The sequence below is a fragment of the Pteronotus mesoamericanus genome, unplaced genomic scaffold (assembly GCF_021234165.1).
Source record: "Pteronotus mesoamericanus isolate MK-2021 breed Mesoamerican mustached bat unplaced genomic scaffold, CSHL_Meso_final contig_24, whole genome shotgun sequence".
Lineage (NCBI taxonomy): Eukaryota > Metazoa > Chordata > Mammalia > Chiroptera > Mormoopidae > Pteronotus > Pteronotus mesoamericanus.
The window spans coordinates 25,134,046-25,159,827 of record NW_026555100.1 but is presented as its reverse complement, the minus strand read 5'-3'; the positions used below and the strand labels follow the sequence as shown (position 1 = coordinate 25,159,827).

The following is a 25,782-nucleotide window of genomic DNA, read 5'->3' as shown; positions in this document are numbered from 1 at the left end:
AGCACCCTATATTTTAATTTTCAGTAACTCTGCATTTATTTGGGGAATCATTTATTTAATGCCTATTTCACCTTCAAATTGTAAGGTTCATGAATGGAAAGACTGAATTTACTTTACTCATCTTTGTATCTCTAGTGCCTAACCTGCCATAGTGCTTAACATACAGTAACTTCTCAATTAAATGTTTGTTAATTGAAAAAAATTAATGAGACCGTATCAAACAAATTAATGAGGAAAACAAAAGATAATTTGGAGATCTCTGATCTGAAACATGAGATGCTTTTAAATCTATTTATTCCCAAGGTATATCATTTGAAAAGTCTACTCTCCAAATAAGGAATATGTGCAAATCAGGGTAGTTAATAGGTATACTCCCAAATCTTAAAGGCACTGTGATTGACATATTGTGGCTACCCAGAGTTGCATGCAGGTTGGGTAGCTCTACCTCATCCTGTAGCTCTGCCATCTGGAACCTGAGCCCCAAATGTCAGCGTGGAGGTAAGAAAGACATGGAGGAAGCATAACAGCTTTTGACAGCCTTGGACTAGATGGTACACACTTCACTTCCTCTCCTAGCCCACTGACCAAAACTAGTTCCATGGCCCCAGCTTAACTACCAAATAGACCGGGAATTGTCAGAGAGCACATGGAATATTTGGTGAGTATGAACTATCTCTGCCAAAGAATGTAAAAAATATTTCAAATATATATCATAATATTAAACAAAATTGGCTATATGAAGGTACTGTAAACCTCATAGATTGGTATACTATAGACTATGTATTTTACCAATTTTATAAAGCCTTTCTTAAATTTTAATGTAACTCATTTATGGTAATATTTCACTTATTAGTAATTATTAGTATCTTACTCTCATGTCTGCCACAGACACTTTCTACAAAGATTTAATGTTACATAGAGATAAATGCTCACTTATAAAACAATTTCATGTTATGACCATGGTTTTTCAATATACTTAAAAGTTTGGGTCACTTTAAAAGAATCCTATGGCATATTTCTATTTAGAGTGAAGAAGGTTCAGAATCCAAAAAATTGACTGTAAGGGAATAATCTTTACAAGGAAAAGAACATATATTCTCTTTGCTTCAAAAATTATTTATGTCTACATAAGTTACTCATCAGTCACATATCAGTCACATGAATGTTTTTTGAACTCCCAAATATTGGCCAGGTATTTTTCTAGATGTTCAGGTGAATAAGACAGCCCTCCTAACGCTTCCATTCTACAGGAAAATTAAAACATATTCCAGAATGACAATAAAAAGTTAGAATTCTTTATAAGCAAAATTTCAACAATGTTTAATCTGATATTCTCTTTTTTCCTTATTATGCAGACTTTTGAAGATATATATTTTAAAGTCTATACAATAGAATATTTGTGGAATTGAATTGAAGTATTGATATTTCCATGAGATATTGCCTATTCATCTGATCAGTAACCTTAGTCAGATCTTTAACAATCCTTGAGTTAGGCTTAAAAGAATATAAAACTCTGCCTTTTTTAAAGGCACAGTAATAAACTCTGACACCTTCTCTGCTCCATCAAAGAAGGTAGAAAAAAGGCTCTAATCAGAAATCAGTCACCTGAGGCTATCTTCCTTATTCAGATAGCTTGCCTCAAGGCACTCCTCTGGAGGGATCTGTTTTACAAAACCAGAGCTGCGTCCTGCACAAAGGCAGACGCCTAAGGAATGATGGAGAGGGGTGAACTCAAAAAGGAGTTCTTGGCCAGGGGGAAAACTTCCCTGACACAGAACTTCCACTAACAGGGATTCTATTGATCTGCAAGGGTTTACCTTTGCTGTAGTTTGGAATTCTTGTCTCCTTGGTTTGCTGCGATGGAAACCCATCAAGAAATGACTTCCTCTAAAATGGTTAGATTTGAAAATACTCAGAATTTCCAATTCAATAGTTAAATGTCATTGGAAAATCAAAGAAGTCTCAAGCCCTGAGAATGGGGGCTGGGGGAGAGCATTATCAACATCCCATGTCATGGAGAAAGGCTTAGGAGCCCTGAGCTCCGATTTGCACAATGTGTGTCTGGGTGTGGGGAGAACAGCCGTCTGCCTCACAGCTTCTTGTCACCCTCCCCTTCCCTCTTGCTGTATCTTGTGTACCCACACATTTCTGTGTGTGTGTGTTAACTATGTCTCAAATTACAAATGAGAAAATATATTTTTCCTCTATTACAACTTATTTCTATATAAGAAGAAAAGTTTCCAGTAGCTTGAATTTAGAACAACTTTTGTCAGTAGTTTGAAAAGTAAAAAAGAAAAGAATGAAATTAAAAATCAAGAACAATGTTGTTCAACCTTTGTAAAGCACCATACCCATAATCTTTATTAAACCAGGCAGTGGAAGTCAGATTCGGATATGGTGCTAAGTGCTTGTCTTGTTTCATTTCATCTCATCTTCACAACAACTCTGAAGTAAATATTATTATATTTTTATAGGTGAGGAAATTAAAGCTTAGAGAAATGAAGTAAAACCTAGACTATAGCCCAAACTTTGTCTCCACGTCATACTTTTTTGATAAAAGTAAAAATCTCTATTCTGAAGATCCTAATGAAAACTTCCCAGGGAGACTTACCTTTTGTCCTACCACCGACCCTTAAACACACCGAGATTGACTAATACCTGGAAGTTAGATTGTTCTTTTTCATATTCTTCCCAACCTATACTTTCTGTCATTTGCATATTGAAAATAACAGTGGCTTTTAAATTTTTTCCTAAAAATGAGATTACAACACCAATATGTTATTTCAAATTTAACTCCCCCCTCCTCCTTCCCAGATTGGGTTAAAGGCCACATTATCGAAGCAGAGTTCTACGACCAGCCCTAGCCGTCCTCTTCCATCACTGCCCATCATGGAGAACCCTGGAAATGAAAGAATCTTGGGAACGTAGTTCTCCTCCCATTGCTCGCATGGCAAATGATGTCCACACTCACGGCGCACTTCATGAGGATCACTCGGGTTATTAGGAATCCTGAGAGACCCATAGTTTCTCTTACACTCAAGATTACATATACCAAAATACATGTAAGCAAGAGTAATGTTATTTTCAGGATCAACTTGAATCCAACTTAACATATTTTTAAAAAGAAAATATTCATAATCCTGGGTATATTAATTTAACTATTGTTAGTTACCAGTGATTTTCCACAGAGCTGTGACATGTGTCAATTATTTATCCATTTTAGTACGTGAATCAAGTATCTGTGAGATGTCAAGAACAGGTAGTAGCAGAGCTGAAACTAGACTAAACAAGGTAGTGCTTTTTCTCACCATGTTACAAAATAGCTCATTGCATTATTAAGCTTAAAAGTGGGATGGAGGTTAAGATCCTAAAAGCTAGGGAAAACTCAAGAATTAAGAAAGCTCAGACAAAGGGAAATATTTTCACCACATCAGTCTTGTAAATTCCTAAGTTTATTCTCTTCTTTAAGGACCAAGAATTTCTGCCCTAGTGACAATATGGAGTGTAAGGCAAAGGATGAGATTTACTTCTCAAATTGTCTGCCATCTGGACCCCCACTTTGTAGATTCATAGAAAATTAAAGCTGAAAGGGAGCTTAAAAGAATGGACTTTTTTAACTTTTATTTCACATACGAAGAAACTGAGGCCCAAAAAGAGATGTTCTTATAATTATTTCCTCAATCTTTCTAAAGAAATTGGTAAAATCTAATCTTTATATACTAGGGATATATATATTAAGATTAAGGGCAGGTGGGAGGGGAGGAGATAAAAAAGAAAGAAAACTAGTATTTGTAGGAATAAGCATATATATATGCCAGATACAACATTAGATACTTCACACATTTAGAATAGTTTAAGTTGCAGGTGACATCAAATCCAACTCAGACAGCTTATGCAAGGAAAGGGAACGTACTGGCATTGTTCCTGAAAAATCCAGGAATAAAGCTTCAGGCATGTCTGGATTGATTTAGTCAACATCATAAAGACTTAGCTTCTGTCCTTTTCTTGACACTCTCTTCTGCTAAATTGGATTCATTTATGGTGATACCAGGTAGTACCAAGCATTTCAGTGCCAAGTTACAAAAGAAAGTAAAAAAGAAAAGACAGGAGAGGAAGAGCTTATTTCCATCAAACTTTAACACTAGTCCTGGAACTGAATCTCATTGGTCTAATTGGCCTGGCTTGAGTCCATTGCTGAACCAATCACTATGACCACTAGGAATGGATTAACTGATCAGTTTAAGCTAGGCTACATTTATCAAGGCTGAAAGGAGGGGAGGGGTGATCCCCTATAACAAAATTTGGGTGCTGTTGCCACAAAAGAGCCAGTGGATGCTGAACAGGTGATGTTCACTATACAGTCACTCACATGATCCTTGTAACTAGTCTGGAAGTCAATATTTAACCATATTCTACTATGCACTTTCTTCAGTGGGGTACTAAGTTTTTTAATCTATTAAACGGATTTCCAGGCCAAAGATTACCATTTGTGAACCGATTTGCTCTCGTTCATGACGCACAGCCAATACAATACAAAAATTAAAAAAAAACATTAAAATGAATTTGTAGGCAATGTGTATTTCTTCTCTCTAGAACCAGAAGTACTTCTTGCCCATCCCCCAAGCCCAACCTTACCTGTTATTTCTTATCCCTAATGTCAGCCCTTTCCACTGATCATCTTGTCCATTATGAAATCTTGTCTACTTTAAAGATTTGAGTCAGCACTGTAATTCTTATATCTACTCCTAGCTCTTCTAATCAGTAAAAATTCTCCCCAGTGGTCCAGGCCAGTCCCTGTTCCCACTCTTTTAAATCCATTTCAAAGCCTCTCGTATCCAGCATTCACAGGTATTGTGGAAATAAGTAATGTGCTGTTTATTATTTAAGTATCTTGGTTTACTGGTAAATGTTATCATTCACTTTCTCAGCTGACTGGAGAAGGCAGAGCATACTCTTCTGTGAACAATTTTCCATTGTTTACTAGAAGATTATTTCCTAATTTGTATACAGTTACTTATACTGGAGCTATGGGGAAACATCTGAAATTGGAAGTATGAAGTTTAAGGGGATTCTCATTTTCAATTCATCGTGTGGGGTTTTGCACACTTGTTTATATTTAACTAGATCGCTATCAGAATGGTTGGCTTATACAGAATTGTTTAGAGGATGTCTGTATGTCTTGTTAAACATAAGAAATCCAAACATATGTAGCTTGGGATAACAAGGATTACAAACATACGTGTGTGTCAGCTTTAAAACTTTCCTTCCTGTCCTTTACTTAAAATGGCAAATGCACACATCCACAGACACGTTAGTGCCCACAGGCCTAAAATAAATAAACCAAAGACCAAAAGAATAGAAGAAACTAATAGACGTGTTAGTGTTTTTTAAAGCTAGTATTTTCAACTCAATGATGAAAAAATTCCCCAGGGTCACATATAGAACCACAGCTATAATTGTTTATTGGTGAGCCTTCAATGCTGTCAGATTCTAAATGTGCTGTTGTTTTGTCCAGTGGAGCTGTCCCCATCCTGTTTATTCAATAGATGGTGGAGAGCCTCCTCTACCTATCCACGCTCTAGGTGCAGACAGACAACATGGAGTCTTCTGACAGAAAGGTCTGGGGTGTGGGGGAGTTGGAGGGATGGAACCAATATGTTTGAGTGTATGCAAAAAGTTACCATTCGGTAGGTGACAGAGATGTTCAAGTATTTTGGAAAAAGTAGGGTGTTAGAGGTATATTGAGAATCAAACAAATGAAAAAATGAGCTAATTATCAACTCTAGGAAAAATGAAGGGTTGAACAAAATAGGATGTATGGTTACAAAGGACTATTTGGTTGCTCAGAAGCACTACTATACATTATTAATAATGTAAAATCTGATTAATGATTTTACCAGAAACTGTTGAGATGTGGGGTGGAGTGAGGAGTTGGAGTGAGGAGAAGTGTGATTTGGAAGACCTCAGTCCTCATTTGCCATAACAGGTGACTAGCTGTTACTTCATTCATTCCTCTATTCATCCATGTTTTCAACAAATATTGATTGCTAACCATATGCTAGTTTCTGAGGTAGTTCTTAGAAATGTAAAATAAGTAAGCTCAAGTAGCTTTCAGTCTAGAGGGAAGACAGACAAGTAAATAGACAATTAAAATACAATGTGATAAATACTATGATTCTGGGACGCACTTTTCTCCCATGATGCATCACTGTCTGAGATTTAGACTTCCCGTCCATGAAGTGAAGGAACAAGTGATGGCACAATAAAACCTCAGTAACTCTAATCCTCTGAAATGAAGTGAGTCAGTCTGGATAGGTAGGCTTGCCAAATAACACTTGATGAGTACTTATTGTGTGCCAAAGTCTAAACTTCTCACTTTACAAGGATTTAACCTGCACAGTAATCATGAGGTTGGCACTATGGTTACCCCAAGGACAACAAAAAGGCAGATCACTGTAAAAGAATATACAAATTGGGTTGTATGTGAAGATACCATACTCATGTATAACTAACTGAAAACTAAAAATAAGGTACATTTTAACCTATCAGATTAGTAAAAATTACCCACTGTTGGTAAGGGTATGCAAAAAAAAGAACTCTTGTAATGCTATTGGGGCGAGTAGAATTCTGGAGCACCATTTAGCTATACCTGAAATAATTTTGCAATACTTTTATTTTTCACTCTATACCTTTTCACAGTGTTGGAGAAAACTTTTTTAAAAAATAATTTTGTAATTTAAGTAAAAGTAGTATTAAAACACCAAAAAAGAATTTCCTACCATAATTCCTTTCAAGAATCACACTTGTGTGTAACACATTCTTGAACATTCACATTCACATTCAAGAATGTGTTCAAGAATATAGTCAAGAATGACTGTATGTGTTCAAGAATGACACATATGGTCATACTGCAGACTCTGAGAAGTCCTATATAATTTTGTTTAAAACAAACATTTCAAAAATATATTTGTCCAAAGAATTTTATTATTGTTGTTTTACCTAATAACTCTTAATATGGCATGGGTCATCCTGTGGACAACACTGGCCCAAAGATTCACAGATATGTTATAACTGGCCTAAAGTTATACAGGCAGGGAGTGGGAAGACAGAATTTCTGACTCAACATCCAAAACTCAACCGATGTCCCTCCAAAACTGTGCAATCAGGGTGGAGAAAGGGACCTGATTCATTCATACTAAATAAAGTGTATCTTGTTTCTTAAAGGGAAAAATAGCACTCCAGATTTTTCTGTCAATCTTAGATGGTATATCATGGTTTCCTAGGAAGAGTTAGGTACTACCTTCCAAGGAAGAGGAAAAAAGACACTTTTGCACTTGAGTTATATTTCCTGTCTTTTAAAAGAGTACCATTTTAGCCCTATCATTTCATCTTTTTAATAGATATTTTACCTTTAAAAAGGGAAACAGGGGCTTGTCAGGGAATTTTGTTATCTAGTTGCTGACAAGAATACGATTTCTCCATTTCTGCTTCTGAATCTTTTTTAGGCCAATTTCCCTCTCTCCTATTGGTTTTTTTCATTGAAAGTTCTTCAGTGATTTTCATTGGCTATTTAAAGCAATTGCTGTATCAATTAATATAGTTTCCAACCTCCAGGGAAATAATAAGGAAGAAAATAAAAAAACTATTTCTCCTCAAAGATGATAGGATAAAAATGAAGTAAATAAAGGGGAAAACTATGAGTAAAACCATTTTTGTCTGCACCTGGCCCATGCTGTCATTTCAGAAGTTTACAAAACCTTGCTTTTCACTTAAAACCATAAAATCGTATTGAATGAATGTAAATACTTACTACAAAATTCACTGCTGCGAATAAAGTTGGAAGTAATGAAGTTGCCCATGACATGAGTAGGGCTCTTGTAGATGAATTTTGGCCTCTGTAATGTATACACAAGAAATAAGTTTGAGATTATTAAAAAGCAAATAAAACCTGCAGGTGGTCCCTCTGAATAGCGAGGCTTAGTTCCTGATTCCAGGCCAGCAGCAGACACACAGAACAGCAGACACACTGCCAATGATGTGGAACGCCAAATGGCAGAGCGCTATCTGCTTGTTTGGATTGGCCTTGCCAGGGAGGGGAGGAAGGAGAGAGAGAGAGACACCAGAAGCATATCTCTCTCCATCTCAGTCTCCCTTTGCCCTCCCCACTCTTCTTCCTTGCCTTTCACCTCATATTCTTTCATGGAAGACGAGTTAAATATTTTTGCTGTTGGATTTACTGATGAGACTGGCTTGCTCTTGATTGCCTTCGCTGCTGCGCCCTGGAGCCATATGAAAGAGCTACATTGTAATAAGAGCTTTCAAGGCTAGAGGGTAAGGATAGCTGAGCCAGTTCCACAGGAGTAGGGAGAGGGAAATTTAGCACCAACTTCTGCTGCCAGGGAGAGGGAGGAAAGAGAGCTGACCATTACCACGCCCAAACTGTGGCCCATAACGCCTCATCCAGTTCTGGTGTTCACATAAATTTGTTTCCTAAACTTCATTGGCACACACGCTGTCAGTGCCATACCATTGGGCAGATAATGGTTCTCTAATTGTTTTGCTTGGGCATCACCTTCCCCACTAAGGTGTAAGCCTCAACCCAGTTTCTCATGGTACCAAACACCACACTAGCCACCCACGTGCTCATTTGATTGACTCAGTGATTCAAGAAGCATTTTACCTGTGCCTTGCTCCTCCTGCCCTGCAGCTGTAGTGTCAGCTACTCCTGTTTCTTCAGTCCTCTACTTGTCAGAGATGAAATCTAGAGCTGGCCTTAGACTTCTGTCTTTTGAAAGACCCAGCTTCTGTCCAACTTGACGACCTAACTTGTCCCATGATAGATACTGTCAAAAATAAAGATTATCAGGTGGAAAAAAATCTCTGAGGAATTCGCATATGAAGAAGGGTATCCCAGTGAGTTTGAGCTTGTTTTGTGGCCTAAGAATGTACATTTCTCATATGGTTACAGAAGTAAGAAGTCAGAAATGGTGACAAATTTGGTCAGAAGAGGGAGGGGAATACTCTGTTATGTTTCTCAGTATATCCAATTTTCTAGGACAATGTAAAAAATTAATCTTCTTCCATTGCTTTTTTATATAAAAGCAATGTATTTTAGGATTATTTTTCCAGAGGTATCTATTCTGATTCATTGACTAGTATTGTCAACCAATACTAGGCTGTTTTAATAATGCATTTAAAACACATGGCAAAGCAAGTCTTGACTCATTGATTTTTCAAAAATTTTAAATATTCTCATTGCCTTATTTTTCCTTTAGAATTATTTTTTCTAATTCCAAAAAAAAAAAATTGTTGTAGAATTAAGAATTTTTTCTTGCTAGTTATTGTTGGCATGTAGGAAAATCAATTTAAAATCAAAAATTTTTAACTAACTTGATGGATTTAATTTTAGTTCACTGTTGTTCTTATTTATGTGATTTTCTTTCTTTTTAATAATTATAAACTTTATATTTTTTATCTTAATGCACTGACCAGAGAAATATTGAACATCATTGATATTACGAGGCATCCCTGATATATGCTGATTTTACTATGAAAATCTGTATTATTTAATTGTAAAATGTGATATAAGCCATCACCTTAAGAAAGATACTCAATCTCACTTGAGAAAGTTACCTTTTTTCATATTGTATCTTTATTTTTCATGAATTGATATTAAACATTAATAGATGACTTTTAAATACACACTGAGATTATGTATTTCTCGATTGTACCTGTTAATATGAAAAAATGTACCTATTATTCAAGAGAAGAATAATCTTCATTTTGGTATGCCGATACGTGTAAATGTGATGTATCTGCAATCAACATTATATTTGCTTGACAATTTTAAACAAATCACAAGTGAAGCAACCAGATCTTAAAGACTTGTTTTTTAATTCATTGACTTTTTAAAATTTCTTTTATGTATTTTATTTAATATTGATTTTTTTTATATTGAGTTAATTTTGATAACTTTTATTTTCCAGGAAAAATCACCCTTTTTCTTTAAGATTTAAAGATTTTTAGCATGGATGTGTACCCTTTTATGGCTTCAAAGAACTTCTCTATATGTGATACATCCTCTCTGGCAGAGGAAGAAAATGGGAATGCTTGCCTGTTTTTGAGTAGAGTGGAAAAAACAAAAAAGAAATAAAATGTCTCCCCTGAGGTGCCAAATCACATATTCACCCTCAGGCAGATTTGGTGACAGAATTTATTCTGCCAGTATAGTCTGAAAATCTAGTTAAAGTAGTCACGGGCAGTATTGCCCCAAGGCATCTGACATAACCTAAAGTAAATCTCCAAAGGAACACTCTTTAAACTTAAGCCTCAAAGAATTTCTCAGATAAAGTTCCTAGGAAGTTTGGGCTCCCTCTAGGGGGATGGTCCCACAATAGGGGAAAAAAAGGGTCACAAATCACACAAGACAGCACACCATTATGAGCAATAGCCATCCAAAAGCGCAGAAAACAGAATCAAACCCATAAGAACCGCAGATCTGGGAACTAAACACACAATATAATATATTGACTATGTTTCAAGAAAAAGAGAATACTGACAGTATGACTAGGGAGAAAGTAACTATCAAAATTGATTACACAACATTTGAATAATAGAACTTTTATAAATGAAAAATAATTTAAATTTGAAATTCAAAGGACAAATTAAACATCCGAATAAACACAGATGTAGGGAGAGTGGTAAACTAAAAGATCAATCAGAAAAAATTCACAGAACCTAGCACAGAGAGACAGAAATGAAAAAATATTAAAAAGAGATCAAGATTGTGACGATAGAATAAGAATAGCTACTGTTTCTCTAATCAGAGCTCCATGAGGACAAAATAGAGAGAATGGGGAGAATTAATTAGGCTGTACGATTTCTACAATTAATGACAAAAATGAGTCTTCAGATTCAGATAACCCAATGAACTCAAAGAAGGTAAAAAAAAAAGAAACTCAAACCTCAAGATATCAAAGTAAAACTGCAGGACACCAAAGGCAAAGAAAAAACAATGGAACTATACAGATGTAAAAGAACAGTTACCTGCATAGAACCTGCAATCAAAGTAAGAGTTGACTTCTTAACAGCATCACTAAAAGCTAGCCTATGTTGGAATAATTTCTTTAAAGCTCTGAGAGAAAATATTTTCAATCTATTTTATATAGTCAGGATAACTATCTTTCACAAACAAGGATTAAATAAAGACACTTTTAGAAAAACAAAAACAGAGAATTTGCCTTCAGCAGAACCTCATTAAAGAACTTCAAAAGAAGATACTTTGGGAAAAGGAAAATGACCCTAGAGAGAAGATGTAAAATCCACAAAGGAAGCTGTGGATAAATATAAATGAACATTGACTATATTAAAACAAAACTGAAGAAGTAAATCCTGGACAACAAAAGCATATAAAATCAAAATATTTTAAAGTTCTTACATTATGCAGGAGAAGGATAAACGTGATACCTTTTGACTTTATACAGATAATTAAACCTACGGGTAATCCCTAAAAATAGAAGTAAACTGTATAACTTCCAGACTAGTTAAGGGGAAGAAGGGAACAAGGGGTAAAAGTAGTTTAATCAAAAAGAAGGCAAAATTTTAAAAAGAAAAAAGAAATTTTGAAAAAAGTGAAACAAATAGAAAGCAGAAATAAACTTTAAGGTTAAAGGCATTTCTAAATGAAAGATATTCATAACATACTCTTAAAAGGTATCAGGAAATAGCAGGAAACTAATAACATAGTTTCAATATAAAGCAAACATTTTCAGTAATTGATCAAGCATACAAAACATTCATGAGTATTTAGTTGATTTAGAACCATGCAACTAATGAAATTGCTCCAATGGACTTTAAATGTTAATTCAACATCTAAAAAATTATATTCACACACACGTAACACTTGAAAACTGACTATGTATGAAGCCATTTAACAAAGCTTAAAGTATCCTATAGATCACATTCTCTCACTTCACATAATTGAGTTAGGATTTGTTTTAAAAATGTATTTTATTGTAAGCAGCATATAAATAAATGTTATTTTCTTGACCCAGTCTAGCAATATTTGTCTCTAACTAGCAATTTTGATCATTAAATCAAATGGAGACTGAACTAAGGAAATAAGAAAAAGCTGACTCGAAAGGACAGTGATGCAAGAATTAGGAATGATTACAAAGAACAAAGATGCGTCATTAAAAACCAAGGTTATGATCATCCACACCCTTGTGTTCCCAATTGCTATGAACAGATACAAAAGCTGGAGAGTAAAAAAGGCTGACAGGAAGAAAACTGATTGATTCGAAATATTGTGCTGTCAACAAGCTCTCCAGAGACCCTGAACCACCGGAAAGAAGAACATGTGGGTCCTAGAGCACATTAAACCTGAAACCTCGCTGGAGGCAAAAATGACAAAACTAAAGCTGTCCTACCTCAGGCACATCATGAGAAGGCAGGGTTCTTTGGAAAAGACAGTAGAGATGAAAAACGAGGAGGCAGCAGGAAAAGAGGAAGACCAAATATGAGATGGGCTGACTCCATAAAAGAAGCCATAGTCATGAATCTACAGGGGCTTGAGAAGGCTGCTGCTGAGGACAGGACGTTGTGAACCTCACACCAGGAGCCGGAGCTGACTCAATGGCACGTGGCACACACAAGCAAGTTTAACTTGTTAATGTGTATAATTACGACTCATATGACCATGGATCTGAGGCACCTAATGTACTTATTTTAAAATAAATTTCAGTTTCAGTTTGGATAAATAGGTAACGTCTGTAGCTTTTCATTGTATTTCAGGTGAGAGTCTTCTGTATCTCAGTGTCCTATTAACAGAGGTGATAATGCTGCTGTTACAGCCAGGGCTGCTGCTATTGTATCATCAACTTTCATTGTTTGGACCCCCATCAAAAATCGTAACCTAAAAACTCTGTCCCCGCTTCATACTGATCAGGATGGCTATTCTAAAAAATAAAGTAATAAGTGTTGGCAAGGATGTGGAGAAATTAGACCCTTTGTGCTTGGCTGGTTGGAATGAAAAAGTGATGCAACCACTGTGGAAAAGATTAAGGTTATTCGTCAAAAATTTAAGCATAGAATGACCATATGATTGAGCAATTTCAGGGCTGACTACATACCTAAAAGAAGGGAAAGCAGGGATTCAGATAGATGTTTGTACACCCATGTTTATAGTAGCATTATTCACAATAGCCAAAAGGTCAAAGCAACCCAAGTTGCTTCTATGGGTGAATGCATCACCAAGGTGTGGTATATTCATACAATGGAATATCATGTGGTCATAAAAAGAAAGGAAATTGACACGTGCCACAACATAGATTAACCTTGAAAACATCAGACTAAGTGAAATAGGCCAGTCACAAAAGGACAAATAGTGTATGGTTCCATTTATATGAGGCATCTAGAAGAGTTAAATTCATAGAGACAGAAATAGAACGGTGGTTGAAAGAGGCTGGGGGAAGGGCAGTGGGAGAGGCTGGTGTTGATCGGATACGGAGTACCGGTTTGGGAAGGCAAAGTTCTGGGCATGGATGGTGGTGGCGGTTGCAGGACAGTGTGAATGTGCTTAATGCCAGAGAACTGCACACTTCAAATAGGTTGAAATGGCAAATTTTATGCTATGTACACTTTACCACAATAAAAAACAAACACAAAGACTTCTGTGCCAATACCCAAGAAGAGTTTGATACTGTTCCTGGGGTATTGATAGGATCATCCATCTCCTTTCTAAAACTGCTCTAACTACATCATAGACGTTCAAAAAAAAGAAGAAGAAGAAGAATGTTATCTATGAATGCCTCATGTTTGTAGAGCACTTTATATTTGACGAAAGGCTTTTATGTGTCCTCATGTTGAATCCTCATGACAGTCTTATAAGGTAAATTGTATTGTTCCCTTTTAATTCATAGAAGAAAGCAAAGCCTGAGAGATTAAATTGTCTAAGACCACAGAGCTATTAAGGATGCAAGGATTCAAATATCTACTGACTAAAGCCATTCACCTCCCAACATACAGAAATAGTTGTCAACTTACTGTGAACTTTACATGTAAAATGCCAAAAGCGAAGTGCCGTGCTTGTTAAACTGAATAAAGAAGAGAAGATAACATCATTACCTTCTCAGTGACCAAGGAATGATTACACTGAATTTATGCTCTGAGTCCTATTAGCATATTTGTGGCTTTTTATAATGTTCTATTTCCAAATCTTGGTCACATTTAAACTCTGGTTGGCTGTTTGTATTTTTGAACTTTCACTTCTAAAAATACCCTTTAATTTGGAAGGTGGGGGAGCTTTCTCTTAAAACTTACTGTTTTAGGTTGCAGCTATTCAGTTTTTAATCTAAATGCTCAAAAAAATGTGTCTGATTCCAATAAAAACAAGTAGCCAGGTTGTTCTCTCATTGTTATGCAAGAACTGTCTCATTTTGGGTCTTAAATTTCCTTTTTTATTGCTCTCCTTGGAGTGGATGGCTAATGTAAATGAGAGAAACCTGGCAACGCACCATCACTGCCCTTAGTAATTTTATGAGTTCCCCCTAGAACAAATGGCTGGGTCAGTGCAACCTCTCGACTTTCAGCACACAGATAGCATTCATTTTCCTCCGAAGCCTGCCATAGATAAGTCAACTCAGAACCCCAGCTCTCCCGCTGCAGATTGCTGACCCAGTAGCTTTTGCTGTCTCTGGGAAGATTTGGTACCTCGTGGGAGAATGGTGGTATTGACACCCCCTTGCTGTGAACAAGCCTCCCTGAATTTATTAACTGGTAGCATCAATAACTCCCTGTGGCAAAATGCAATAGGTTACACTGTAGTGGGATTCGGTGGAAGAATTTGAGATTTTGCACTCCTTGGCCCTTCCTTCTGTGTGGTACATGTACGGTCTACACTGACAGGATAAACCTTGAACATTCAGAGATGGTCCCCTGATTTCCTCTTTCAAGTCGTTCCAGCTGCTGTGAAAACAGTGGACAATTCCCTTACTATTGCATTCGCTGAATATACTCTGAAGTCCAGTCTCCCACCTCACGCAAATAAAACTTTTGGGAGCACTCACTTTATTTAAAATGCGCACAGAATTTTGGGATGCTCTTCCCTTGTGCTTTTGTGTAAAATTCATAATCCAGGCTTCTCTGAGCAGAGAGCAATGGAAAAATGAAGTACTTTTACAAAACAAAAACCTCACACCTATCATTTGAGCAATACTAAGGGAACTTTCCCCTTGTATACATCAGATTTATTGTTTCTATTCCCACAGTTTACATTTATGAAGCACCTTCTCTGTGCCAGAAACTGCAGAGCACTTCATGTGTCTTATGTTATTTAATACAGACCTAACATTCTGATTTTATGTAAATTCCAAAAAAAACCCTTCAAGTGCAAAGAGGTTAGGTGGCTTATGTTCAGTTTTTTTCTGTGTAAAATTGTACAAACCTGCCTCAAATAGATCATTGTCTTTAAGAATCCCAAATTAAAGAATTTTCACAGTCAGGTTTGCCAACCCCTGTCAGTACCTTACAAGCTTTAATGTTATTTTTCTTAGCAGGGAGGAGCACCAATTTCATACTATTTCATGCATTTCAGATCTATTATTGTTTTCCCTCAACTTTCTCCTCTGCATGATTCAAGCAAACAAGAAAAGCAGGCAAACTCTTGTTAACATTCCTTCCAAGTCTGTATTTTATAAATGCCTCAGTCACTTTGCTTTCAACTTTGAATTTTATTTGATTTTCCTATATTCTCCTAAAGAGCGAAAGATACAAAGCAGACACATATTATTTGTAATTGTGAAATATAGCAAAAAAAAAATTCAATGGCAAACAAAAATGGAAAGTAACTCCATGTTATAAGTGAGGCAGACTTTTGTTTTCAAAGCTACTTAAAAGATAAAGGAGAATATTAGAAGATCAAGCCTGTTTTTAGAGAAGCCTGATTTTTTTTTTGAAAATGGTAAAGATATTTTAGTCTAGCATTTAATAAATTCAACAAATTTTGTAATTTAACAAAAAATGAATAAGTATTTTTTGAACATCTGCTTTGTTCTTAGAGTTTAAGGAGAATAGAGGCTATATATAAGAAATGGCTCCTGCCCTGAAGAGTTTATAATTTAGCGGATGAGAGGAGGCGAACATACAAGTAAATTTAATTATACCCAAGGCAGTACGTATTAGGCACCCTCCCTTCCCATTGTTTAGCAAGACCTAGAAAGGTAGTCTCTAAAATACATCTTTAATTTCTCCTCCTCTTCAGAGAAGCTTGATTTTGAATTTCAGAAATAGCTTAGCTTTATGCTTCAAAGATTAGAATCTGTTTCCCCTCCATTTATTGTCTGTTTATTGTAATCAATTCTTAAACCCGGATTGAAATGCTGAGAGACCCTTCCATGTTACCCACTTTAAGATGTATCTTTATGTTCCTCTTAATACTAGCATCATCAGCAGTCGGGCCTTCCCTTGTGATTCACACCACCGTTGCATTTGGAGTTACATACTTGGAACACAGCATTGAGGATGTGCAGGAGTTAATCTTCCAGCAGCTGGAGAACATTTTGCCAGGCTTGCCTAAGCCGGTTGCTACCAAATGCCAGAAATGGAGACATTCACAGGTAATCATTGAATCCAATAGTACAACCACAATTTTCTTAATAGGTCAGCAGAACTGACTCTCCTTTTTCTCATCCTTCGCCTAATGTGTAAGTGTAAACTTCTACAGGTTTTATTATCCTGTTATTTCCCAATACGAGATGAATACAATGTTCCCCATCTAATGTTTAAATTTTAGCATCTCAAAATATACACCCTGAAAATCCAGGGTTTCCTATGCAAGCAAGGCAAGTTATATATCAAAATGCAGCTGTTTCCCTGGGGTTTTTCTAAATCAGTACTGTGGTTATATAGAAACCACTGTAACCTCCCAAATTTTTGCAATACGTCAAATTAACCTCATAAGTGTATTTTGCTACCACAGTTTTCATTTTTATTAGTTCCCACTTTGGTTTTGACTGCTGCCAGCCAGGCTCTTTGCGGGAGAAAGATGAATACCTGCATAGATCAGCTAGTTAGGCTGTTTTTCAGGGTTAGATAAACCTGCTGATCTCACTACTGGTTCAAACTTAAAGCTCTTTAACACTAAGCAAATGTTGACTTTTCTGAAAGACTCCACATATTTCAGTAGAAGTTTGTGAGTATTCCTAGAAAAAGCCTTTTGATCTGTAAACTTGGTTGTGAAGTTATTTGGGGACAGTGGAGCAAAGGGCAGAAGGGAGAAGGACACGGTGAATTGTCTATTTTTCCCTAAGATTCTCGAGCCCATGAGTAAACTCACTTATCAGAGCTATTGGTAATCTGAGCTGTGAAGCCTTTAGAAAAACTGGTGTTACGAGAAATTGCAGCAGATTCTGTATATTTTAAAGGGCTTTCCAAAATCAGAGGAAATGGGAAATTGTAAATTACTTCCTAAAATTGCTGCAGGTCTGTGTTTACCCATATGCTCTCAAGTTAAATTATACAGTAAAACTTTGGGGAAAACATTTACGTAAACATGTCATGGTCACTTTAGAAGACTACCTTTTCCTTTGAAGAGCATTGAAGAATCTCAACAGCCAAAGTCTCTAAGTGATCTTTAACTCAGTTTTAGGTTGACTTGACAAAGTCAGGGAAATAATCTTCTGATATAATTGGAAGCTAGATATATTACACAGCAGGCCACTTTGTAGTTTATAAATATTCCTTTAAAGAAAGAATGGTTTGTGAGTTTTTCCTGTGACTTCTTTAACACAACTTAATAAACCAAAAATATGGGTTAAAATCTACTTATTTCTGAATGTAACGTGTTGTAGGAATAGATTTGACCTTACTATAAAACAACCTTATTCAAAGTTGTGCAAATTCACAAAATTTAATAAAAAGACTTTTGCACACAGAGTGCATCCAAACCCTAGCAATGATTTTTATTACAATTTGGATGTTCTCTCTCTTGAAATTACTCCAGTACATTTACAGCTTTGTAGTTATGAAATCTACATTGGCTGCAAAGCCTGAGAGGGAATAAGTTGTCATTCAACCTTAGAAGTTTGCATTTTCCACTGCTCATATATTTCTCATAGTACCTCGAGCAGCATTCTACAGAACACAGCATTGTCATTGGTAGCAGATATCTTACCTACATTGTGAGATGATAGCTAGATCTGAGAGCTAGCTAGCTAGGTAGGTATAGATAATCTCTCATATCAGCTTAGAAAATAAATAAATAAACAGGTTCAGAAACATAATAACGTTTAACTAGTTTTCAATTATTACTCCCAAGAGAACATTTCTTCAGTGTTTTTAAAATGTCCATCCTCACCTTTGAAATGTGACGTAAATACACGCACCCCCATTCCCTTGCCATCCAGGACGCATGAGCTACCTTTGTGACTCACAATGTTTGTGTATGAATAAGTTCTAATACAGTGCTTAAAACGAGGTGTGGTATAGAAACAAGAACAAAAAAAAAAAAAAAGAGAGAGAGAGGAACAAACAACTGATTTCAACGTTTTGCTTATTTCTTGACTATTGGTGCAGTCCCTTGCAAGGGAGATTCCACCCATATTTTTTCCCATCTTGAGTTCCACCCTATGTTTTCTTTTTCTCCGCCCCCTGTCCTATTCCACCCAAATGTTCTCCTATTTGTCACATCCCACCCCTTCTTTTCTTTTCATTGACCTTCAGACCTTTCTTTTATGAAATCCTGGGTAGAGCACAGAATAGCTGGCCATGCTTCAAGCAGCAGTGGTGTAGCATCCCATTTCCAGACCCCTCAGACTTAACTGTTTTATCCACATCCATTTTATTTTATTTTATTTTTATTTTATTGTGATCCCTACACTGCATCCTGGCACCCAGGGACTGGAGTGTTGGAAGAAGAAGAGAAACTGAGATAGCAGTGATGAGCACCCACAGTGTGGCCCTCCTGGAGCTGGTCAATTCCAAGATGTGATCTCACTTAAAATCAAAAGTGGCCTTAAAGGTGGCTAGTGTTCACCAAGTCCAGCGATGAGAAAAACAAAGCCTGGTAGACATGACATAAATTCTCCAAGGCCCATTGGCTAGTAATGAGAAAACCAGTCTATCTGCCTCTCGAGTCCTTTACACCATTTAACTGACCCTCTGTTTCCTCTTCACTGACGCTGTTTCCTATTAACACAGGTCTGATGGCTTAAAACAACATAAATTTATTATCTTACAGTTCTGGAGTTCAGGAGTTCAAGACAGGTCTCACTAAAATCAAGGTGTCAGCAGGGCTGTGTTTCCTCCTATATAGGTTTTAGGAGAGAATCCATGTTCTTGCTTTTGCATTTTCCAGAAATAGCACATTCCATCACTTGAGATCCCTTCCACTGTCTTCAGAACCAGCATCAGTGGGTCAGGTGCTTCTCATATTACTTCACTCTGACCTGTTCTTCTGCCTCACTTGTTCTTTAAGGACCCTATGATTCATTGGCCTCACCTGGATAACCCAGGATAATCTCGCCATTATCCTTTATGAGGCAGTATCTTCCACTCCCTTCATAAAACCTCTAGGGAGAGCATCAGCCCTTTAAGGCTCCAGGCACTCAAAGGAAGTGACTGCTGCCTGAAAAAAGAAAGATAAGGGAGTATGGGGGGTTGTTGGGGGGAGTGCGGAGGGGAGGTGTGGAGTGGGCAGTTTCTTGTTTCCATATGTTGTCCTTCCATGCCGGGTGCTGCCTGTAACATCACATACCGCACGGGCAGTGGGAGGTGGGGTGAAAGATATTTCATTTATTCATTTGGTTACTCATTTATTCAACAAATGCCTACAACAAGGCTAGTACTCTGCGCATAGAACCCTGGAGGCTAATATTTGCTTAAGGCCACTCCTAAAACACTCAAATTTTTTTGTCCTGAGTAAGATAACAATGCATTCTTGTGGGTGCTGCCCTTATGGGAGGAAAGAGGCAGATGAAGAAAGAAGGCATGTTTCAAAGACTTGGGAGCTGCCCTGTGCCTCCCATTTGGGGTTTGAATACAACAGTTGAGAAGGTGGTACAAAGAAACTTAGCAAAGCAATGGCAGATTTTCTGTGATTCTCGGTTCCTCCCTTTTGCAGCCATTTGCCTTCCGTAACGTAAATGTTTATCCAGCTAATATAACTTGATGCCTAGGCTGTGATACATTGAATCGAATCAATGTGAGACAGAAACATCTCTTGGTTGTCTGTCATACACACCCCGACTGGGGATCGGACCAGCAACCTAGGTGTGTGCCCTGACCAGGAATCGAGTTGCCGGCCCTTTGGTGTCCTGGATGACACTCCAGTCAACTGAGCCACACCAAGCAGAGCCACAGGCTCCGCTTTTGACTCTATCCTTTTTTTTTTCCTTCTTACAGGAGTAAATCTTTTCCCTTTTCAATGCAAATTCTCCACATTGTCTTCCTCAGGTCTTCCCCAACTGAATACCTCAGTTGGCATAGAACTTCCCAGGAGTTAGAAAGAATAAGAGAGGAAGGAGGAAATGTGTACTGATATAAGGCCGGAGTTTTGCTTAGAGATTTGTGTTTGGTGGGGGAGGAGGCAGTGTACAGAGAAAAGCCTGAGACCACCCATATACTTACTGAAATACATTATCCCCTCGTGAGGTTAATTTCTGGTGGGTAATTATGGCTAATTTCAGCACTGGAAGGTCAGGTGGTGACTGATAATTTCATTTTCTGGTTCTCTTTCTTATGCATCTTCTATTGTCTCTTCCTCATTTTCTTCCTGTAGGCAGGTAGGGACTGGAAAGTAGTGACTGATTGTAGGACTATACCAAATTTATAAATACAAAGGATTGTCCCTTTCAAAGTACTCAGTCACCTTGATAAGCTGCCCTTTTATTTCACCAAGACGGGGCATCTCTTTCAGAGCCTGACATACATTCTTCAGCGTATTATCAGTTGGATCAAATCATTGAAAATTGACCTGGAATTTAATGCTTTGGAAACATCAAAGTCATTTGGACTTAAATCTTTTTAATAAAATGGATGTTCAACCTCGATAATTTTTTAAATGTTTTATCGAGGTGACTAAAGAAATATAGCTGTTTGTGTATGTCTGTTTTAATGTGGCTGTTAGGCCAAAGCTGTTACCCCAAAAAGACATTGGTCCAGGCATTGTTATGCACTTAAACAAGTGGCCTTCTAGGATAACTACTTTGAAAGACAATAATCAATTGTGTTTCTGAGTTACACCACGTTAGCTATGTTGTTCAGTAGTATATTTCCTCAATAAAATCATGCTTCTTTTTGGTCATTCTGCCACTAGTCCTATGTCTCTTCTCCCACATTTGTATTCATAATTCCTAGATTTTTAATAATGTGCTATGATTATGACCTTAAACTTTGGAGTCAGACAGACTTTGGTTCAAACTTTGGCTTTCCATATGCATTTGAGCAAACTGAATGACAGCTCTAAGCCTCAGGCGCCCAGTCTGTAAATGGTAGCAAATGAATTTACCCCATCACATGAGTAATTAAAATGAATAAGAGAGAGTTTTTAACAGGGATGTTTCAGAAGGACTGATTCAATACCAGAAGCTATGACACTTAGTCATAACTTAGGGACTGTTGAATAATATAACAGCAAAGATAAAAAAGGTAAATCTCTTGTGGACACAAGCAATTTTTCTTACTTGGTTTTTTTTAAGCTTATAGAGTTTTAAGCTTTTGCCATTCATTCCTAAACTAATTTGCACATTTTCCAGTGTTTTGTAAATTTAACACATTTATGCCATGAGTCAACATTTCCTGGCATAACATTATGGCCATGAGCACTTTTGCCTATGTGCTATATGATTACAGTAAACATCAAAGAGCCAAAACAGGCTTTTTGGGATCAGTGGACTATGGCATGATTCAATCGATCAACAGCAGGAAACCTAACAGGTGTTAGTCCTAAGCAATCCATTGAGTAATCTCCCACTTCTTTGTAACTGGCACATAATTAACTAGTTACTTCACCTTATTATGAAGTAGCTGCGTATGTGTGAGATCATCAGCTGAGAAATTCTGGTCATTGAATTAGGGATGTACAGTCACAGTTTAACTGAAGTTTTATGGGTACATATTTCCCCTTTTCACAAAATCCCGTATTTTATGAGCTATCAAATGTTTTAACACATATACATTTAATTAAATCATTTCACGCAAGTACTCAGGGGACTTACCCTGCCATGTCGTCAGTATCACACTTGTTCAGAAAAACCAATTATTTTGAACAGCACTACTTTATAGAGAACTTTGAAGGGAGTCTGTGTTATCTTTCCTTTTGTGTTATTTTTCCCTTTGAAGGGAGTCTGTGTTCATATGTAACATATGAACAAATGTTACATATATTCATCTGTACCCAATATTACTCCTTAAAATGGGATGATGGATGTTATATGGACATGGACACCATAAGAGAAACAGGCCCTATTCTAACCCTATCACATAAAAGTTAAATCTGCTTGTTCTACTTAGAGATCAGTAATATGGTATAAACCCAGAAAAAAAAAAGTGCAGTTGACGAAAGCTATTTATACCCACATTAGAAATTAATAATATATATTCATTTATCATTTAACACACAGGTATTGATCTGCTACTATGTGCCAAACATACCGGATTCTAAAGACTCAAAGATAGCTCCCTTCTTAGTACTCCTGTAAACCATGACAGTGCACATCATCATTTTATTAGAGAGTGTATTAGAGAGTCGATCTATCTATCTATCTATCTATTTTTCTACCTACCTCAGTTATCTATCTATTTATTCTCTGTCTCAAGAATGCCATTTATTAATATCCTATTCTGTGCAGCTCCCTGGGCTTTGTATGTAACTCTCTTCATCCTCCAAACACCCTCTGGAGTCTATACTTCTTCCTCACTGCATGGATAAGAAAGGTAAGAATTAGAGAGCTCAGTGACTTCTCTGAGGTTCTTCTTCCAGAAGTGGCAAAACTGGAGTTCAAATTCAGGTCTAATTAAAAGCTAGTGTTTTTAAACACCTTACTGCTGGTAATTGTTTGAGTTCTGGCTTTCCCCCAATTATGACACATTCTTATACTATCACTGTTGCTGCTGTCAGCTAGAAATAATAATAGTTGACATTTGTACTTTGGTTTTAGAAAGCACTTTTGTACTTATTTTTCATTTGATCCTCACAACAACTCTGACCGACCAGGAAGTAAATATTACTATCTTTGTTTTAAATGAGGAAACTAAAGATCATGTTGAATGTTTTGTTTAATGTTATGCAACTAGTAAGAAGCAAAATAGAAACGGGAACATGTCAGTTTAGATTCAAAAGCCTATGTTGCACACTGTATACAAAAATTAACCAAACATAAATCATAGGCCTAAATGGAAAACCTTAAACTGTAAAACTTCTAGATGAAAACATGGGAGAAAATCTTTATGCTCATGGGTTTGGCAAACATTTCCTAGATAGGACACAAAGTAAAAACCATAAAAAGGTAAATTGATAAATTGGGCTTAATTAAAATTAAAAACAATGTCTTTGAAAGACACTGTTTTAAAAAATGAAAAAACAAACCACAGATTTAGAGGAATTGTTTGCCAAAACATATATCTGATAAAAGACTGGTATCTAGAATATATAAAAACGCTCACAAATCAGTAATAAGAAAAAAGAGGCTCAATTATTTAAAAATAAGCAAAATATTTCAAAGAGTACTTCCTTTTACTTTTTTAATTTTTATTTTTCAATTATAGTTTGCTTTCAATATTAGTTTGTATTGGTTCCAGGTATTCAGCACAGGGGTGAGACAGTCATGTACTTTACAAAGCGTTTCTCTTAATATTTTCAGTACCCACCTGGCACCATATGTAGTTATTGTAGTATTACTGACTATATTCCCCATGCTCTACTTTACATGCCTTTACATGCTTGTATTTCTTAATCTCTCTACCCCTTTTACGCAGTTCCCCAACCTCCCTCCCCTCTGGAAACCATCAGTCTACTCTCTATGTCTATGAATGTTTCAATTTTCTTTATTTTATTCTTTAGATTCCACATGTAAGTGAAATCATGCTGTATTTCTCTTCCTCTGACTGACTTATTTCACTGAGCATAATACCCTCTAGGTCTACCCATACTGTTGCAAATGGTGAGATTTTATCCTTTTCATGACCAAATAATATTCCATTGTATATATGTACCACAATTTTTTTTAATCCACTTGTCTATTGATGGGCACTTCTATATCTTGGCTATTGTAAATAATGCTGCAGTGAATATAGGGGTGCATATATTTTTCAAATTAAGATTACTTCACTTTAAAAAGATGTCATTTTAACCATGATGGTGTAAGAGTTCTATAATGAAAACTGAAAATAATCTGAATATTTTTCTCTGGCAAATGGACAAACTGTTTTTCAAAACATTGCTGAAAGAAATCAAAAACAACTTTAATGAAGATACATCCCATATTCATAGATTGGAATACTTAATATTTTTAATACGGCAATATTACCCAAAGTGATATACAGATGTATTTCAGTCTCTATCAAAATCCCAGCGGCCTTTGGAAAAATGGAAAAGGTGATCAAAAAATTCATACGGAGTCACAAGGGGCCCCGCATAGCCTAAACAGTCATGAAAAATCACAAAGTTGGAGGACTCACACTTACGCTCACATTTTTTGATTTGCAAACTTACTACAAAGCTACCATCGTCAAAACAATAAGGTAAAAACATAAGAACAGATATATAGATCAATAGAACAGAGTCAAGAGTCCAGAAATAAACCCATATAATGGTCAATTGATTTCTGACAAGGTTCCCCAAAACATGCAATGAGGAAAAAAATATCCTCTTCAATATATAGTACTGAGACAACTGGATATTCACATAAAAAGAATGAATTTGGACCCTTATCTCACATCACATGCAAAACTTCATCCAAAATGGATCAAAAACCTAAATATAAAAGCTAAAAATATAAAATTCCTAGAAAAAAACATAGTTGTAAATCCTCACAATTTTGTATTTGGTAATGATTTCTTGGGTGTAACACCAAAAATATAAACAATAAGAAAAAAATAGTTAGACTTCATCAAAATTATCAAGGAAGTGAAAAGACAACCCATAGAATGGGAGAAAATATTTGTGAATCACTTCCTGAGAAGGGTTCACTATAAAGAATATATAAAGAACTCTTTAACTCAACAACAAAAAATATACAATTTTTAAAATGGGCAAAGGACTTGAATAGACATTTCTCCAAAGGAGAGATACAAATGGTCAACAAATACACAAAAAGATTCCCAATGTCACTAAACAGTAGAAAAATGCAAATTAAAACCAGTCAGATACCATTTCACACCCACTAGGATGGCTATAATTTAAAAAAGAAAATGTAAAAGAACAAGTGCTGTTAAAGTTGTGGAGCAAATGGAATTCTTGGACCTTGCTGAAAATATAAAATGATTCATTCAGACACTGTAGTAAACAGTTTGGCAGTTTCTCAGTAAGCTAAACATATAATTACAGTATGACCACTCTATTCCACTCCTAGGTATGTACCCAAAAAGCACTAAAAACATCTGTGCAACAAAAAGTGTGTATACATATTTATAGCAACACTATTCACAAAGCCTAAGGTGGGGAAAAAAACTAATTGTTCATCGACTGATGAATGGATTGACAAAATGTGGAATACCTATAAAATGGAATATCAATCAGCCATAAAAAGAAATAAGTTAACCTCAGTTTTAAAAAATCAATCATTACAT

At 36.3% G+C, this 25,782-nt stretch overlaps 1 protein-coding gene across 1 annotated transcript in view; it reads left to right on the top strand.

Moving 5' to 3' along the window:
* RNLS (renalase, FAD dependent amine oxidase) overlaps nucleotides 1–25,782 on the top strand; it is a 255,015-nt gene that overhangs the window by 212,366 nt on the left and 16,867 nt on the right. The window contains exon 6 of the mRNA XM_054572806.1: nucleotides 16,438–16,613. Coding sequence (XP_054428781.1) covers nucleotides 16,438–16,613 — 176 coding nt within the window. The remainder of the gene's footprint in view (nucleotides 1–16,437; nucleotides 16,614–25,782) is intronic.